This window comes from Gasterosteus aculeatus, chromosome 8 (genome assembly GCF_964276395.1).
Source record: "Gasterosteus aculeatus chromosome 8, fGasAcu3.hap1.1, whole genome shotgun sequence".
NCBI lineage: Eukaryota > Metazoa > Chordata > Actinopteri > Perciformes > Gasterosteidae > Gasterosteus > Gasterosteus aculeatus.
This window is the reverse complement of record NC_135695.1, coordinates 4697803-4716499: the sequence shown is the minus strand read 5'-3', so window position 1 is coordinate 4716499 and position 18697 is coordinate 4697803. Positions and strand designations below refer to the sequence as shown.

General features: G+C 43.9%; 1 protein-coding gene across 4 annotated transcripts; it reads right to left on the bottom strand.

The window, feature by feature from the left end:
- Window positions 1-696: 696 nt before the first annotated feature.
- tprg1 (tumor protein p63 regulated 1) lies at window positions 697-16857 on the bottom strand. Of its 4 annotated transcripts, none has more exons than XM_078107641.1 (7): window positions 16234-16274; window positions 15692-16055; window positions 15494-15655; window positions 14506-14597; window positions 12887-13063; window positions 3163-3316; window positions 697-1555 (listed from the first exon to the last, which is right to left on the bottom strand). In XM_078107641.1, exons 1-7 carry the CDS (start codon window positions 16257-16259, stop codon window positions 1361-1363), a joined length of 1170 nt encoding a protein of 389 aa, XP_077963767.1. In that variant the 5' UTR covers window positions 16260-16274; the 3' UTR covers window positions 697-1360. The 4 variants fall into 4 exon arrangements, with proteins under 4 accessions (XP_077963767.1, XP_077963766.1, XP_077963768.1 ...); XM_078107640.1 differs by having other exon boundaries at window positions 15494-15889; window positions 15926-16055; XM_078107642.1 differs by having other exon boundaries at window positions 15494-15853; window positions 15926-16055.
- Between the last annotated feature and the right edge of the window lie 1840 nt (window positions 16858-18697).

The following is an 18697-nucleotide window of genomic DNA, read 5'->3' as shown; positions in this document are numbered from 1 at the left end:
CAGGTCTCGGATCAAAAAATTTGGGACAAATCCGAAGCCAAAGGTATTTTTTGTTTGCAATGAAAGAAATTTACTCCCAAAACTTTTGTGTTTGCATAATAAAGACACAACTCTACCTTCATACTGCACGTGGGGCTACTGTGAGACTGACTGCCTGTGAGTGTTTAAAAGCCTGAACAGCAGCCTTGTAAACCGTTCATCATGGTGCTCTCCTGCTCGTTTGGCTTCTGTGGTGTTGCTGCTCTGAAGGTGAACGTTGAAGACCGCACAGCGTCTCTTGGCCGCCCTCTAGTGTTTAGTTTGAGGAAGTGTAACCAGTTATTCTAGTGGGTTGTCTTCTCCATTTTCAAAAGCTGTGAAGAAAGACTTGTATTGAAGCGGTGCTCATAGCACACAGGAATGTTTCTTACTGAAGGACTGATGTCCTTCTGGTAGCTCTCAGTCACAGGTTGCACAAGTCCTGCTCAGATTTTATTCTCATTTTGTGTTTAAGCAGAGTTCTAAAAAGTATTTTGCATTGGAAAAGAAACTTTTCTATCCCAGCAGATTGTAAGAAAATGTCTTTGACATCAGCTCCCCTTTTCACTTTCCACTCACTTGGATTTCTAGCTTTTCTTTTAGATTTAAAATGAAGGAATAAGTTACAGTAAATTGCGAATGTGTGATAACATTCAAAGGACAACGGTCACCACTGGCTTTATGTTCCAGGACGCTTTCTTATTCAGAATGAACATGGGGTCATTATGGAGCAATACAAACAGGGCAAAGAAGACACGCAATACTAAACAGCCACAGAGGAAAAGAGAACCATACACAAAGTGTGACAACACACCAGGTGCAGCGACACCCATTAAACACACACATCAAGGAGGAACTCCAGCACTGTAAAAACACGCAGCGGATGATAAAACTATAAAACCATGCACAGAAATGGCCCCCCGTGTTCGGTGAATCTCAGCGGTATGAGAATGAGCTTTTTAACAGGCACACCGGGGGAGGAAGAAAGGAGTCCCGTTGAATTACCACAGCGCTGAGGAGCAAACACAAAGCTCTCTGCGAGCAGCGGGAGGGTTGAGAGGGGGGGGGGGGCGTCATCCGGCACGCAGCGCTGCTGAAATAAGGATGCTTCACACTGGTGATAAACAGAGGGGGAGATCACAGGGTTGTTTAAACCTCACACGGAACATCGGGAGAATCCACCCTTCAACGCGACACCAAAGAAAATCCCAAAATGCAAACGTCTTTGGTCCGTCCTGAGAGGGTTTGACGGAACCAACGTACAAACATGAATCCAGGGCTTAATAATCTCCTTCAACTATTTGAGCGACAGCAAAACTATTACACGAAGAAGCAGACGGGGCTAGAAGCCGAGGTTTCCTCGAGCCATGCAGTATCCCAGTTTGTTCTGGTTCCCGATGAAAGACATGAGGCCCACGTAGGCATCGGTGTGGATCGACTGCTTGAGGACCAGGACGCCGTTGGCCTTCCCAGGAAACGGCTTCATGACGTGCGCTTTCTGCGCCGCCTCCTTGATCTGCTCTTGAAAGTTCTCAATCTGAGGGGGGTGGAGTGGGAAAACAGATTTACTGAAGGACTTACTTCCTGTTTGTACAGCATTCCTTAACTGAACTACTCGTGTGTTTATACATATAATTGATTATATCTATTAGGGGTGGGGATTTTTCGATTTCTCTCGAATCTCTCTAGAACGATTTGGTCTCGATTCAGAAAAGTTAATAATCGGAATTAAAAAAAATAAATAAAAAAAAAGCCCGTCTCGCGCGAGATATTTGCTCGCTCGCGGAGCGTGAACTTCCTCGCTCGCGAGGTTAGTCTCTGCTCGCGCTCGAAGGAGTTTTCCACGCGCTCGCCGTTTTTCTTTTTGACAGTAAGGGGGCGGAGCCAGTCACCATGGTCTCTACACTTGATTGGTTACAAACCGTGTCTTTGGATTGGCTGGAGTGATGCATTCACACAACTATAGAAGCCCATTTCCGCACTAATGTAAGGGGATAGAAAGAAATTATGAGATAAAACGTTGTCAAAAAACAAACGCCCCCCTTGGGTAATCGTAGTGGACCGTAGATGACAACCAGCTACAACCATCATTTACCATCATTACCGGCACATTAAGAGCAATGCGTCCAGCTCGCAGACCGGTCCGTCAGTCTGAATCTGAGTATCTAATAACTTTACCGAACTGTGGAGGAGCCTGCACATATCTTACCTCATTATTTCAATTTTTCAAAAAGTCGATCCGTATTGAAAGTTGGCAAGATATTCACAGATTTGGACTTTTTTCCGGTATTTTACAAATACGGACCGGTCTGAGACTAAGAGCAGCTTTGTCTTCATTTAAAAGAAAAATTAATCTGTTTAATATTTTTTTACATCGGCTACTTCCATATTGTGTTGAAATGAAAGCTGCATTGGTTCATTGTTGATAGAAAATAATATTTGTGACAAAGATTTTTTTTCGCTTATAAAAAATTAGAGAAGGTAATTCATCTGTTGATTTTCTTTAATTATCAAATAAAGTAGGAAGTGATTAGCAACCTGAGTAGCAAACTCAGATTTGAGAAAATTTAGAAAATCGAGATGCATCGATAATCATTTTATCAGTTTAGAATCGATAATCGGTTTAGAATCGAATCGTTGACCTCTGAATCGGAATGGAATCGTGAGGTGCCGAGAGATTCCCACCCCTAATATCTATTATATATAGTTTATTTCATTCCGTCTCGATGGATCGTTTTCTCATGCTTTGTTGTAAATAGATGTGACTTGAGTTAATTACATTGATTCAAATATATGTATTTACTGTTAATGACAGTTAGTGTATTCGTAGGTGTTGAACTTCATGTGACATCTGATTTCACTTTAAACGTCACTTTGTTATGTGAAAATAAATAATAAACCTGTAACTAACATGTAAGAATACTTAATATGAATAAGTATGCTTTAGGGCCAGCTGTCCCGGCCTTGTCCGGTCAGTGTTTTCCTCTTACAACTTGTCACGGTGTATTTTTACTTCATGAAGGTGAAGATGAAGTTGTAACCTCTTCAGTCGCCTAAAAATGTCTCATTCTGCGTTCAGCGCAAAGATGGTGACGGACAGAAACACTCAATTAAGTGTCTCCTTTAAACGACTCATAAACTCACATGGCACATTTCAGCGAACGTGTCGCTGAGACTCATCACGGGGTGGTTGATGAAGGTGATGAAGGGGAAGTCAATGGCGAAGGGGTTCCACCTGGAGGTAAAGGAGGGCTCCCTCTGCCTGTCCCAGAAGAGCCGCAGTCCCTCCCCCCCCCTCCTGGACACAGCAAGACACAGAAGAGCGTCCGGCTGTCAGCGACACATTCGACTCAAACACACGGCATTTCTATGCTGTCACCAGATAAAGTAAATTACTCCATATTATGACTTGTTTTCCCATTGAGAGTTACACACACAAAAGGTTGGTGTTTCTCTGACAGTTAAATATATTTGCACATTTGCCTTTGATGTTGTGCGGGTTGGTCGACCTTTCACCCCACAGTCAAAAAACATCATTTGCATTGACTGGCTCTGACTGTCAGAGCAAGAATTACATTTCACTAATGCAACAAAATGATAAATTTGCAGTTTGCTCTTCCTATTTTTCATATGCAAAACAATTGTTAACATGTTGCTGATGGATTCCAACGGCCAACAATTGGTTGCAAAATGGCTTCCAATGGCAACCGTGCAAGTGTTACTTTTGCTTCAACATCACTTCACATTATTTTCCAGAAAGGTGGTCAACCGGACCGGTTAGTTCTACGCTAACATGTGAGAATACTTAATATGAATAAGAATACTTAAAATGAGACGGCCTACTGCGTGTTCCTCATATTAAAGTAAAGACTCCAGGCTGTGAGGTCAAAAAGCCCCAAGTCACATGTTCCTCAGCGCAGTGAAACCTCAGAAAACTGAGAAAAGCAAAGAGCTCTGAACCCTCTTAGATCCCATGTTTGAAATTATGATGCATTCATCCACATGCTGTAAGGATTCTACCGTTTGCCCATCAAATGTGACCCGGGCTCTCACACGCCCCTGACTGTGGGGACTACAGCACATTTGTTATACGTCAAAAGGGTACAGGGTCACAGTGAGTACAAACACTGCTTTAGAGCCAGATAGAGCTGTGAAATAAATCCATTCTTGTCAATATATCTGAGCTATGGGAAGATTTCTGCCTTTATCTTCATCTGTACAGAACAGCCACGTCTTCCCTCAGCGCTTCTCTAAAGTTTGTGGCGACTAAAGCAGCAGCTCAACGGAGAAGTGGAGTGTTTGGCACCGTGTGCACGATGGGAACACGGAGGCTCCTCAAATGAGCGGCTTTTATTCAGCGCTCCAATGAAGCCTCAACCCATCGTCTGTGGATCGGTTCTGTTCCATCCAACACGGGAAAAGGTCATCAGCAGAAAACAAAATGATTTTTTATACTTAAGTAAAAACAATATCCTACTGGTATTGTGGACATGACATGTTATTAAAACAGGCAGTTTAAATCCAGCAATATAATTGGTTCGCGATGGTCGTGATGCCAGAGAAAGCAGAGCAGCGTCCTCGCTGTTAAATAGCCCCATTAAAAGAATCCGTATCTAGTGTATGACCACGTAAAATTACCATATGGGATTACCGTTCCATAAAATGAATGGTTCACTGAATGAATATCCCAAACCTCCTAAAAGAAACACAACAAACAGGTCACACAAAGTGAAGTTTGTTACAGCAATCACACACACTGTTTTGGTGGTTCTGTGAATCGGATCTAAAACAGATTTAACTGTGGGATTAGAAAAATATAACATAATGATTATAATCAACCCTTGTTTGCATCCAAAAGGAAAGAAGGTCAATAAATCAGTGATGTCAATTTACCCAAGAGGCCATGGGATATTTATATTTTGAATGATCTGTCACACCTTTTTACCACATACTTTGCACAATTGTTTAGACAATTGTTTACCTCAGGTGTTTAATTCTGTTCTGCTATCCAAACGAGTGCAGAGGCCTCCTCCAAGGCAGATGTTGTGCAGGGAGAAAAGCTTAGTTATCCACACGCTGGAACAAGCTGTCTGTGGGAGTTTGATCACCCCAAACAGAGGGGGCTCAGCTGTGCACAACATCGTCAAGACAAGACTCACAAACACCTCACGAGGGTCAAACTGAAGAAAGGCCCCTGCCACTAACCACCCACTCAGTCCGCACGGTTACAAAACCACACAGGTCACACACAGGCTGCACTCTGAGCTTAAGGGCAAGTGACGAGAGATTCCTCACTGGGATTCTTTACGCCCTTAGGACTCGTAAGTCAAAACACGAGACATAAACGTCAAAGCCGGCTCCAGTTGTGCAACACCGTCACACAGCAAACCGGCACATCGAGTCCTTTAGCCTGGTTCGTCAGCCATCCATACACACGGATGCAAATACTTCAGGGAGGGACTAACCAGTGATGACTGGGAAAAAAAAGCGTAGCTCACTTGCTGTACACAACTTCCCCACAATATGCGTGCCTGGAAAAGACATTTGCATTATTCATGATGAAGCTCGTGCGACGCTCCGAAGCCTAAAACATAGAGCCACGCTGCTGTGGATGTCACGATGCAAAAAAGCTGTGATATCATGGCTGCGGGCTGTTGGCAAACCCGCTTCCACCCCGAACAGCAGAGTCCACAGGCTGAAAATACGCTGCAAGGTGTTTGAATTAAGAGCAGCGAGCCCAAAACACATTATACGCCTATTGGAGAAAACCCCCGAGTGTGTATTCGCATATTTTTGTGCTATTTATGCCGTAGATGTTCCATTTATGAAAGTGCAGTTGAGATGAATCCCACGGATTCAAATCATTGAAGGAAGCAGGGAGCATGGGACTTCCTCCTCGGTGCTGTAATACAGTTATAGGTTTTAACACAAAGGTCAACGCGCTACATTTGAATCCTCGTTGGAGGCTCTTTAAAGAGAGAAAAATTGCACCATGGGAATTCAGTGCAAAATAATAATAATTCACTCAGGATATCTGAGCCTTTGCTGTAGACATTTTGATTATTCTTATTTATTGTTATGTACAGTATGTTACACATACGTGGCAACAAAGAAAATAGGATAATAATCAAATAGAATAAAATAAGATAAAGTAAAATACCCAAGCAAAAGTTAACAATATAAACAAATAAGCTTAGTACGTTAACACAGGTATGTGCGTACGTATATTTCCATGGTAAGAAACCACTGTGCACATATGTACGGTAATTACACATTTGACGTTTGCCCATTTAAAACATCGTTTTTCAAGTAAAAAGAAAAGGTGGCAGTTTGTCATAGATGTGTGTTATCTTTCATTTTGTGTGAAACCGGTTAGTGGACTACATATCTCATCTCCCACAATGCACGTCAACGTCGCGGGCCAATGAAATTGCTTGCGGTGCGAATACAACGGCCGCAGCATTCATCATCTCAGAATTTTGCTCAAAATGTCAAAGGTCAGAGGCATTTAGGATTCATATGCTGGATGCTTGGTGGTTATTTTTGCTGTGGTTTTGGTGAGATTTGTCTGACTAAAAGGACACTTATATCAGCGCCCTTTCCTTTGTTAGCTTCATGCTTTGATGATAACTTATAAAAGTTGTGTTAGGAGTATCTGTGGATATCGTAGCCAGGAACAATGGGAAGGATTCATAGATTTGTCAGTGATGAGTACACAATGTTCCCGTAGAAAGCTGGTTCTGCTCGGTTGGAAACCCAAATGGGCTAAATAATCTATTGTTCCCCAGGAAAACTTGATTAGGAGATAAAGATATTAGATCTAAATGCTGTGTTACCAAAAAAGGAACGCACCATTAAGCGTTGTTGTAGAAAAATGCCAGACTTTTTCCCCACATTGATGTTGTGATGAAGAAGTTTGCTGTACCATCACAGCAGGGTGGAGGAATCCGTCTCATACACTTTACTGTAGATCAATTTTCTGCCAAAAATAAGAGAGAATGACCTAGACTAATGAAAGACGCTTCCTGAGGGAGAGGCAGAGAAGAAGACAAGGAGGAAGAGGGAGGAGGTAGTGCAGATGAAGTGTTTGAGGGTTGAGTCTCTCTCATTCAAGCAGTCTCTTTGCTGTTGGACTCCCAGGTGGCTTTCACGAGCGCTTTATGTATAATTCAGCGTAATGTGCAGAGATAAAGCCCCCAATACAGGCCGCGTCCTTCTAAGCTCTTCACAGCGCATTAAGTTTTATTCATCAAATTACTTTTAGTTAGTTTGGTATCCCCTGAGCAGTCTTTAAAAGGTTTGGATTAAAGGACTACATTAATTTTGCCACTAATCAGTAAGGCGACAGCTCCAAGTGACAGCTCTGCACTCTTTACCCTCGCCGGTTTCAGGCCGTTACGCGTGTCACCGGTATCTGCAGCGCCGTGTCACTGCTCTCACTGACAAGCCCGATCACCGTCCACGCTGTCAAGCAAGTCGTGCACACTTCAACCTTTGACACCCCCAGAAAAGGCGCCACGTTGTGTTACTTCCTCTAAGAAGGTTCACAAAGCTCGAGAGCAAACTAGGCATGTGTGGCATTAACGGTCAATGGCTAATCGTGTGCTAGAAGGGATTTTTTACTTTGGTGAAGAAAATAAGAGCATGGAGCACATCATTGGGTGTAGGAGCCATTATTAGGTGTGGGATCGTTTCCAGACATGGTGAACTTTCTAGAAAGGCAAGTCAAAATCTTGGCTCATCCACTTTTTGGTGATATTTCTGATGCACAACCAAACACCTTAACAACGGTTATAAATAGGAGCAAACCGCTACTCAAAAGAAGCAGCTTTGCAACGATCACCACAGCGTACGAGACACCAAGGCAGCCTGTAACAGCTAAAGAGTCATCCTCACATTCCTGCCTTTATTGTGAAGAGTCACATCCATTGTTCAGGTGTGCAAAGCTGATGGAAGTTCCTCAATGGGAGAAAATGGAATTCTTGAAAGGAAAAGGAATCCGTTTTGGATGTTTGAAGGCTGGCCACATAAGCAAGGAGTGCAAAAGTCGTCTAACCTGTGAACAATGTAATCTTAAACACCCAACTATTTTACATATCCAGGACAAAGGCAAAATTAGCAAACTACAGGACATCCCAGTAAATAGTGCGCTTGTGTCTTTTCAGGCATGTGGTTGTACAGGGGCTGGAGATTATGACTGTACCCTTTCCATTGTACCAGTGCAGTTAAGGTCTATGAAAAGCAGGCAAGGTGCGGCAGACGTATGCATTCCTGGACCCTGGCAGTACCGCAACTTTCTGTACCAACCGTTTCATGAAGAAGATGAATTTACAGGGCACAAAGACTAACATTATGTTACGCACTATGGGCCAGGAAAGGGTTGTGGAAAGCCAAATATTGCCTGAACTGGAGGTGTCAAAATTGGATGATAAATTCTTTGACCTCCCAGAAACATTCACCCAAGAAACGATCCCCGTCTCAAGGGCAATATCCCTGCTTAATGAGACATTGAAAGGTGGGAATACCTGGAAGGAATCCGTATCCCAGAATTGAATGCTCATGTGGAAATCTTGATCGGGACTAACGTACCAAAATTACTGGAGCCCTGGGAAATAATCAACAGCCAAGGTGATGGACCTTATGCCGTGAGGACCTTTGAAGGGCAATAGTGGTTGTGCTCAAAGTGGATGCTCGACAATATATGCCAATAGGATATCCATTGTCAGACTGGAAGAGCTGTTGGTCTCCCAGTACAATCAGGATTTCAATGAAAGGAGGAGAAGCAGGAGATGTCAGTAGAGGACCTAAGGTTCATGGAGATCTTGGAGAAGTCTACTTGTATGCAGGAAGGTCATTACTGCGTGGACTTAGCCTTCAAAGTGGATGACATCACCATGCCAAACAACAGGGGCATAGTTGAACAGCGCATTCAAGTCTCAAAAGAAAATTTGAAAAGAATAAAACCAAGAGGAGTTTACAGCGTTCGTTAGTGAGATGATTAACAGTAAATACGCAGAAGTGGTGCCTAAAGACGAGTTGGACTGTAGGGATGGCAATGTGTGGTATCTTCCGCATCACAGGGTGTATCCCCCAAAGAAGAAAACCCTGAGAGTGTTTTTTGACTGTGGGGCAAAGTTTAAAGGAACCTCCTTGAACTGTCAACTCTTGCAAGGCCCTCCCCTTACCAACTCTCTCCTTGGGGTCTTAACAAGGTTTAGGCAGGAGAATGCTCTGCTCTGATGACCGATGTCAAGGCTATGTTTCATCAAGTAAAGGTGTCAGATAAGCACATGGATTTTCTTCGTTTTCTATGGTGGCCCATGGGAAACACGTCACAGAACCCAATAGAGCACAGGATGAGGGTACATATCTTTGGAGCGGTTTCATCACCAAGCTGTGCCAACTACGCTTTAAAAAGGACTGCAGTGGACAAAAAGGATGACTTCAAAGTGGAAGTGACCTATACCATCAGAAACAACTTTTACGTGGATGACTGTCTAAAATCTGTGCCCACAAAGATTGACGCAATGCAGTTGGTAAAGGACCTTACTGATATATGCTCAAGGGGTGGGGGGGGGGGGGGGGGGTTCAGCTGCTCAAATGGACAAGCAATAGTCGGGCTGTATTGTCATCTATTCCCGAAGCAAAACGGTCCAAGACAACCAGGCAACTGCACTTGGAACAAGACAGCCTGCCTGTGGAGATGGCTCTGGGATTGAATTGGTGCGCCCAAAGTGACACTTTCACATTCAAGCCGTCAGTGGACACACGACCACATGCAGGACGTGGTATTCTTTCAATTGTCAGTTCCATCAACGACCCGTTAGGATTCTTGTCACCATTCACCTTGCTACCAAAACTGCTGTTGCAAGAAATGTGCAGAAAAAACATGTACTGGGATGACCCTATTCCACAGGCATTATCCCAACAATGGACAACGTGGCTGCTGGATCTGGAGAAGGTGACTGAACTTAAAGTGGACCGCTGCATCAAACCAAAGGATTTCAGAGGACCCATAAATGCCCAGCTGCATCACTTTGCAGATGCCAGTGACCATGGCTATGGCACGGTGTCCTATTTAAGATTGGAGAACCATTGTAAGAACGTCCATCCTGCGTTCATGTTGGGCAAAGGCCAGAGTAGCACCATTAAAACAGACGACAATTCCTCGCCTTGAATTCACTGCCGCTGTGTTGGCCGTAAAAGTTGACAAAATGCTGAGGAAGGAATTGTCCCTTGAGTTGAGTTGGAGAAGTCTTGCTTCTGGACCGACAGTCAGACCGTGCTGAAGTATATTAGTAACAAAACAAAGTGCTTTTACACCTTTGTGGCAAATAGAGTGGCTTCTCTCAGGGAAGCAACACATGTTGTTCAGTGGAAGTACATCAGCTCAAAGAACAATCCGGCTGACGAAGCCTCCAGAGGTCTGACAGCGGATAGCTTCCTAGCATGTCGGAGGTGGATATCGGGCCCAGACTTTCTTCAAAAGGTAGAGTTGGATTGGCCAATGCCCTTACATCCACATCCCATTTCCTCAGAAGATCCAGAGGTCAAAAATGACCTAATGGCGAACATCATCATCACAGATTCTGAGGGTGCAACCACCAAACTCATTAACTACTTTTCTTGCTGGACTGAACTAAGGACCTCAGTTGCCTGGTTCCTTAAGCTCAAAACTATTCTGCTGGGTCTAAGGAGAAAAAGGAATGAAGTTATCTCTTCACTAACTGCTGCCGGCGCAGCCACACAACTAGAAAAAGTAGAAATGGAAATGAGAAAGGTCAGAAACGCAGTCATTAGTCAGTCACTCTCAGTAATGGACATCCACAGAGCAGAATCGGCCGTTATTCGCTTCAGTCAGCAAGCGTCATTCAAAGAAGAAATTTCTTCACTGGAAGGTGGATCATCTGGTGTAAGGAAAACCAGTGCTATCTACCAATTGGACCCTGGATGACAATTTGTTAAGAGTGGGTGGAAGACTCCGTCGTGCAGCTTTACCCGAGGAGCTGCAGCATCCTGCAATACTCCCCAGAGGTCAGCATGTAGCCAATCTCATTTTGTAAAACATTCATCAGCAGCTTGGACATGCTGCAAGAAATCATGCTCTCAACTTTGCGGCGTAAATATTGGATCACAAATGGCAACTCGGCCTGCCGAAAGATAATATCTGACTGCGTGGTCTGTCGACGGCATCGAGGACAGCCAAGTGAACAGAAAATGGCTCACGTGCCGAAAGAAAGGATTAGTCCAGATTTGCCTCCCTTCACCAACGTGGGAGTGGACTATTTCGGACCCATAGATGTCAAGAGAGGACGTGCTATGGTCAAAAGGTACGGAGTCATTTTTACCTGCATGGCTAGCAGAGCCGTCCATTTGGAGATTGCCTACTCTCTGAATATCGACTCCTGCATTAATTCAATAAGAAGGTTCATATGTCTCACAGGTCAAGTGCGTCGTTTTTGTTGGCGCGAATTTTGTTGGAGCAGAGCGAGAGTTAAGAGAGGCCTTAGCTACCATAGACCATAGCAAGATTAAAAACACCCTCCTGCAAAAGAGTATCGACTGGGCTTTCAACCCTCCTGCTGCATCCCACCATGGCAGCGTTTGGGAGCGACTCTTTGGAATGGTCAGAAAGATCTTGGTTTCTGTGCTTCAACAACAATCTTTAGACTATGAAATCCTTCATACAATTTTGTGTGAAGTAGAGGCCATTCTCAACGACCGCCCCCTAACCAAGGTTTCTGATGACGTCAACGACTTGGAAGCTCTCACTCCAAATCATATCCTTTTGCTCAAAGGAAAAACTATTATCGCCCCATATGATGATCTTTACATCAGGAGACAAGTTCAGTATCTGTGAGATCTGTTCTGGAAAAGATGGATAAGGGAGTACTTGCCGCTACTGCAGGAACGACAAAAGTGGACAAAGCCGCGCAGAGGTTTCGTAGTTGGCGATATTGTCATCATCATGGATTCAACTGCTCCTCGTGGGTCATGGATCATGGGAAGAGTGACCAAGACATACCCAGATAAAAAGGGGTTTGTACGTGCAGTACAGTTAAAGACTAAGACTGGACAATTGGAGCGGCCTATATCAAAGATCTTTCTGCTTCAAGAAGCAGTGTAAAAGGTAATGACCTAACATTGCTACTGTTGGTAACACCTGAAGAAGAAAGAAGGAAAGAAATCAGACCTTTTTATTTCTTATGACTCCTCTGGGATTTAAATTAATGTAATTGGGCATACTTTCCCCAATTAGGGGCTGGTGTGTAGGAGCCATTTAGGATGTTTGTGTACCACTTGGTGTTGGGAGCCAATCTCAGGTTGGCCACGGGTGGCAGTGTGACGGTCTACATATGGAGGCACAGGTGCAATTAGTGGGGGTAATGATGCATGGGTGACGGGGACATCACAAGGTTTTTACCGCTAACGGGATACACAGCGAGAGGAATGACGGAAAATAGATAGAGTTGTGTTTTATAAACTATATAATTAAATAAACGGGAACTTCACCCAAAGAAAACAAAAAGACTGGTAATCTCTGTGTGAGCGAGTGAGGAACCGGATTTTCTCCCGCACCCTGCAGAGTGGCTCAAGAAAATCTGTCACTACATTAGGTATAATATTGGTAATTCTCCATGTATTTATAATGTTTTTCTATTTTACAACAAAACTCACTGAATATCAATTTTCAAAGTAGACTCACTGAATACAACTAAATAATGATGCAGGACACCATTGATCCAAGGCTCGCTCTGCACACATGTGTCTCTATGAGCTGAAAGTATGAGGAGTCACGGATCAAAAGAACTTGTTAAAGCTGCAGGCGTCTGTGGAAGGAAGGTGTAGGTTGACGGTAACGACTTACTGAAGCAGGGAGTGCTTGGGGAAGCTGAAGGGGCCGTGGGAGATGCGGTCTATAATGTTCAGTGGGATCCTATGGATATGCTCACAATTGAACAAGACGAAGTTGTACTTGAAGACCAACAGAGAGTTGTCCGTGATGAGGACGAGGCGCTCTTTTTCATTGTTCCAGTGATCCACCCTGGAACAACCAGAGAGAGAGTGTGTTAGCATAACATAAATAAGCACCAAGTTACCAGTTTATTAGTCACATCAGATTAAATTATCTGGTTAACTGCAGGATTTCCAATCTTTTTAGATATTTGTCAGCCAAAAGACCAATATATTTTGTGTTATCCCAGTCCGCCCAACCTAAGGGTCGAGACCCACCAATGGGTCATACGATTTTCATAATGTCTGTATGACTCTTTGTAGTATTATGTTTAGTTCTGATGTTGGTAGGGGAGACTAACTAAGGATGCACAGAATGTAGTCTTGTCTATGGTGGACTTTTTTTTTATTGTTTTCTTGCTAGAAAAGTAGTAAAAGAAGACAAAAGTATTGGCAGCCACTGCAATAGGCTCCTTGGATCGAACCGTAAAATACCGTAACCGTAAAAGATCAAACCCCTTGATCTTAGTATAGTGCAGGAAGTTATCTGAAGTCAACCCATAAACATGTATAACAAAGCTGCTTAATTACGTACTGTAAAAGCTTCACGATGTCCAAAACCGCCCATGGCAAAGATCAAACAATATGCATGCCAGCATTTCTAAGTTTTTACCAACAAACGAAACTGAACAAGGAGGAAAGAATAATATAATAATACACTTTAAAATATTTCACAAAAAGCTTGTACAATAAGTGAACCCGATTTCTGGCAAGTGCACTTTTAAATGTCTTGTATGTCATTTTGCTCCGTGTTGGAGATATTTAATTCGCTAACTCAGCATTGACATGTGAGATCATCAACATTAGTAATCGGCCGAATTATTACGGATGTCTTGGTCTAATCACGCTGAGCCAATATCAGCCTGTAGTGTAGTACATCGGGAGGCGGATCGAAGCTCAAGTTGGGGGAGGAAGGAACAGGCGGACGGAGCTGATGACCCACAACAACAATGAAGAGGTAAAAAACTGGACTTACCTCTCTCCTCTTCCCAAACAGGAAAGAGGAAACTATTACCCTGTGGGGTAGTCCGGAGCCACTGACCAAGAGCCGGAGGAACCTTTTTGTTTAGTTGGTATATATGTCTGAGACTCCTCTTATCCCTGAATATGGCCTTAACTTCCCCTGGGTTGCCACACCACCCTAAGCTGGCCATTCATTTGGACACAGCACGGTTACCGTGACTGCAGTAAGGGACTGAGTGGAGTCAATTAGGTGATTAGAGACGTGTGTATATCATCATTAGCGATCGTCCAGGCCTCCTCTTTGTGCATTTGCCCGATAGCCGCTGGGGCATTTTAACGAGAGGAAACAATCTGATCAGAGACTGTTTCTTAAAGTCTTAGCTAACATCTAAAATGTTATGTATACAACATTGGGAGCTGAAACAATTAGTTGACCTTGATCGTAATTAACATCTCCATATATTTTATTGTGTATGATTTTTTTACACAGTAAAAATGCCCGAAACTCACTCTGCCATCAGCCAAACACTGTGAACGCTGCCATCGACTTCCTCCTCCACCAGAGCTTTCACGTCTTTGATGCCCTGTTCCAGTGTGCCAGGCTGAGGAGACAGAAAGGCTGGGTGTCATTTTCTAGTTTTTCATTGTGACAACCACAATGTGTGACAGGAAGCTTAAGGGTGATCTTTGAGGCAGACGCACAGCTGGGACTGGTACTCCAACTAAATGTCAGCGTGTCTGTGTCAAACAAAATGACAATAAACAAAAAATATGAAGCCTCCGCACAACAAAATGACTGCAAATGAAGAAAGCTGTGCGTGCAGCTTCGACGTTAGAAGACACGAGAGAAAGCTTGTGCACAGAATACACTTCACATCCAAATTGATGCTTTCCCATGAAACTCAGACTGTCATTTCTATAGCATGGCATTCTAGCCTTCCACTTTTATTATTTCAGTGGCAAGTTGAAAAGATTAGGAGTTCATACTGAGGTCTTACAGCAATCTGAAAAAAGTGCTTTCCCGACCCGAGAGGACTACCTGTAGCAAGCCAACCCAGATTGGAACTTGTTCCAAAAAAAAATACTTGCACCATCCACCGAAAATATAATAAGTGTCCATAACAGCATTATGTTGTCGCACTTTTGCGCTAAATCGTATAAAAACCAGTACATCACCAGTTTCAAACTCACTACAGTGCCAAAGCTGTACAACTTGAAGTAAACAGTGAGCAGCAGGTCATGTAACAGGTTTTTCACCAGCTTCACATGCAGGCGGGTTGAATACTGTGTCTCATAAAAAGAATTCTTTAAGGAAATATCCTAAGCCGCAAAGTAGTTAAAGGACTTGCACACAAGAATGAGCCTTATTAAGTCCACTCTGGGACTGCATGTTATGTTGTAACTATAAACAAACAATAAACACTAAATAAGTCAAATGCAACTATAGTAATAAGGACAGATGTCAAATGTAGTATAGCCTACTACCGCAAGTTTTTACCCTCAGCACGAAGAATCTTCTTATCTTAAAATGTTGCAGAGAGGGCTCCACGGAGGAGTCACCCCGCGGGGGGCGGGCGGCTCCGACCTCCGCTGCCCGCTCCTCCGGGCCCTCGGGCGGCTCCGTGTCCTCCGTGGGGGGAGGCGGCTCCGTGTGACCCAGGTCCTCCGTGGGGGGAGGCGGCTCCGTGTGACCCAGGTCCTCCGTGGGGGGAGGCTGCTGCGGGTCCTCCGTGGGGGGAGGCGGCTCCGTGTGACCCAGGTCCTCCGTGGGGGGAGGCGGCTCCGTGTGACCCAGGTCCTCCGTGGGGGGAGGCGGCTCCGTGTGACCCAGGTCCTCCGTGGGGGGAGGCTGCTGCGGGTCCTCCGTGGGGGGAGGCGGCTCCGTGTGACCCAGGTCCTCCGTGGGGGGAGGCGGCTCCGTGTGACCCAGGTCCTCCGTGGGGGGAGGCTGCTGCGGGTCCTCCGTGGGGGGAGGCGGCTCCGTGTGAGAGCCCAGCGGAGGCTGCTTCTCCTCTTCGCCGGGCTTCGTTCTCTCCTCTTCGGCTGCTGCCATGTCGGGGCTTCAACGACACGTGTGTCCACATTAGCAACACTTGTGTAACAGATATTTATACCAAGTTAAAAAGGTTAATGACGGCTGCGAGGCCTGTGTTTAAAGCTTTGCCTCCAACAGTCACGTTGGGGGCACAACTTCCCCGGTATCGAGAATCGCTGTCACACTCACCCTGTCACACTCACCCTGTCACACTCACCCTGACGTTCATGTCGCTGAAGTTAAATCCCCTTTGATTGAGTTAAAGCAGAGTTGAGGGACTTACTTGTCGCTGTGATGTCTGGTTGAAGGGTTCAGCGGGTCCGGACAGCGGCGCAGGTGAATTAACTTCCTTGTTCCGACCAACGTGCGTTGTTGGGCGCGTGCGCGACGCAGCGCGACACTCGGGCCGTTTTACTGCTTTCTGTCGACGGTGCGCGAGCTGCACCGGCACCAGTCTGCGAATCGGCTCGCTAACGTCTACGGCTGGTTCCGTACTGACTGGAGGGGGTTTGTGAATGAAGCGAGTGGAGGTGGAGGTTTGGTCCACGGACACAGCGCATTTCACTGCGTCTGTTCCTCCACCTGCCTGACCAGATCTACCTGTTAGGAGGCAACGTACCCACGACACACCCTGCTGTCAATAAGTTAATATGTCCTCGTTCGATTTCATAGTTTTTTTTTCATCAAAAAAGTAGGTAGTCAGAGATGTCCACGTCACCAGTCTGCTTGAGGGTTAAATGAGGTGTTTTATAAGTTACATTCCAGCCAACGGCTTATGATTACCTGCCTGAAGGGAGCTTCCTTCCATGAATACTGAATTAAATGACGAAAATAGCCATTATCCTTTTCATAAATAGAAAATATTTTGATCTTCTTACCAAATCAGACAGAAGTTAGCATCTGACTATAGTGTAAAAAGTCAACAAGCCAGCCAAACCCATAGCAACAGAGCTTTAACCGGATGCTCTTATTGTCCTAGTTATGTCACCGTGTGGGTTTCTTTCCTGTTTTATTTTGTAGTTTCCTGCCTCTCGTGGGCCTGGGTACTATAAAGTGCCTTTGGTGTCCCCATCAGAATCACAATCATCGTGAAAATGGAGCAGAAGGATGAATTGAGGTCATATTATATATGGCCAAACATCTACACACATATCAGTACAATGATAAGTTGCCTTGAATATGTTTCCTTCATTTAATATAATAGTTTTCCCACACACTGCTCTGCTAAGTGTCCGTAATAAAGTGGTTATTTGATACAAAATATGGCTTTATTGTCCACAACATGTTAGTGTTTTTGATAAGGAACATTCAATTTTCATAATTATTGCATGTGTGCCTGAGATTGCAGGTCCACCTACCATGATTACTACCATGGTTATGTCTTCTTCAATATGACTATTTACACTCAAATTTCATAATATTCATCATATGTGTGTGGTTGGATCTCGTCAAGCTTAACGTGCCCACACTGTCATAGAGAAATATCATTTTATAGTTCTCAATGAAATTCACAATCCAACTGGACAGGAACATAATGAAACCATCGTGTTGGTTATGTTTTTTTTTTAAGTCTGCTGTCATGTTATTCCTTCTTTCAGTCCAGAGCATGTTTGCTTTTGAGATGATTGAATAAGAAGTTTTACTCTGCTCTAACAAGAAGCTGGACTTTTTGTGAAAGAAAGAAATCTCCATGAAACCTTTTGATCCCCTTCCTTTACTCAATACAGTGATAACACCAAACTGAAGACCGCAGCATAATTGAATCACAGACCTGGTGGCAGTTTTAGTATCTCAGCATGGCTGCGTCAGATCAGTGGATTTCTGCTTCCTGCTCTGCGTAAACCGTTGAACTTGGAAACCCTTTTGACCCATGATGCATCACATCATTTGGAGGAGCAAGGATACAAATGCTCCATGTTCTTGTATCTAGGCCAAGGAAATCAACACTACATAGCTGGAAATGCTCACTGCTGCCTTGGGTTCATACTTCAGTGTCTCCATGCAGTTTTTTTTAGTGTTGTCACATACATGTTTATCACCAATGGAATTTACTATGAATTAATAATAGGTTAAATAATAGATGTCACATTTTCTGTGGATGTTTTCATTGAAATGGGACAGCATGATTGCATTGTGAGCATGTGCTGTCCTTTGTAGACGCCAGTAACTTATCATATTCATATGTTTAAGTGCATCTTAGACAGTCTTATTTGTTTTTATAGTTGTACTGTGCAACGTTATATATCATGTGATGCACTGTACGGCTTTGTACACAAGCCCCCAAACACCCTATTGATCCTGAACTATAATTTTCAGCTGCTATATTGTTTTTCAAATACAGAAAGAGGCAAGTTACTGCATTTATATAAAAAATAATGTAACTCTTAAAGACCAAACGTGCAGAAGACACATGGCAACATTTCTAAATATAACAATATGTTTCATACATATATTTCATATCAGCCTCGTATCACGCGTGTAGAAAACCTCATGGTACCGTGAAACAACGCATGTGCGGGTGACCCGGCATGATTTATTTTCAATGGCAGGCGATCTACCAGCACTGCCTTCGCGATCAACCTGTTGTTTTAAAATGTGTTCTTCTTCCTATCTGAGTACATATTTGTATATCACCTTTTAAATGAGAATCATTTAAGAAAGAAAGAG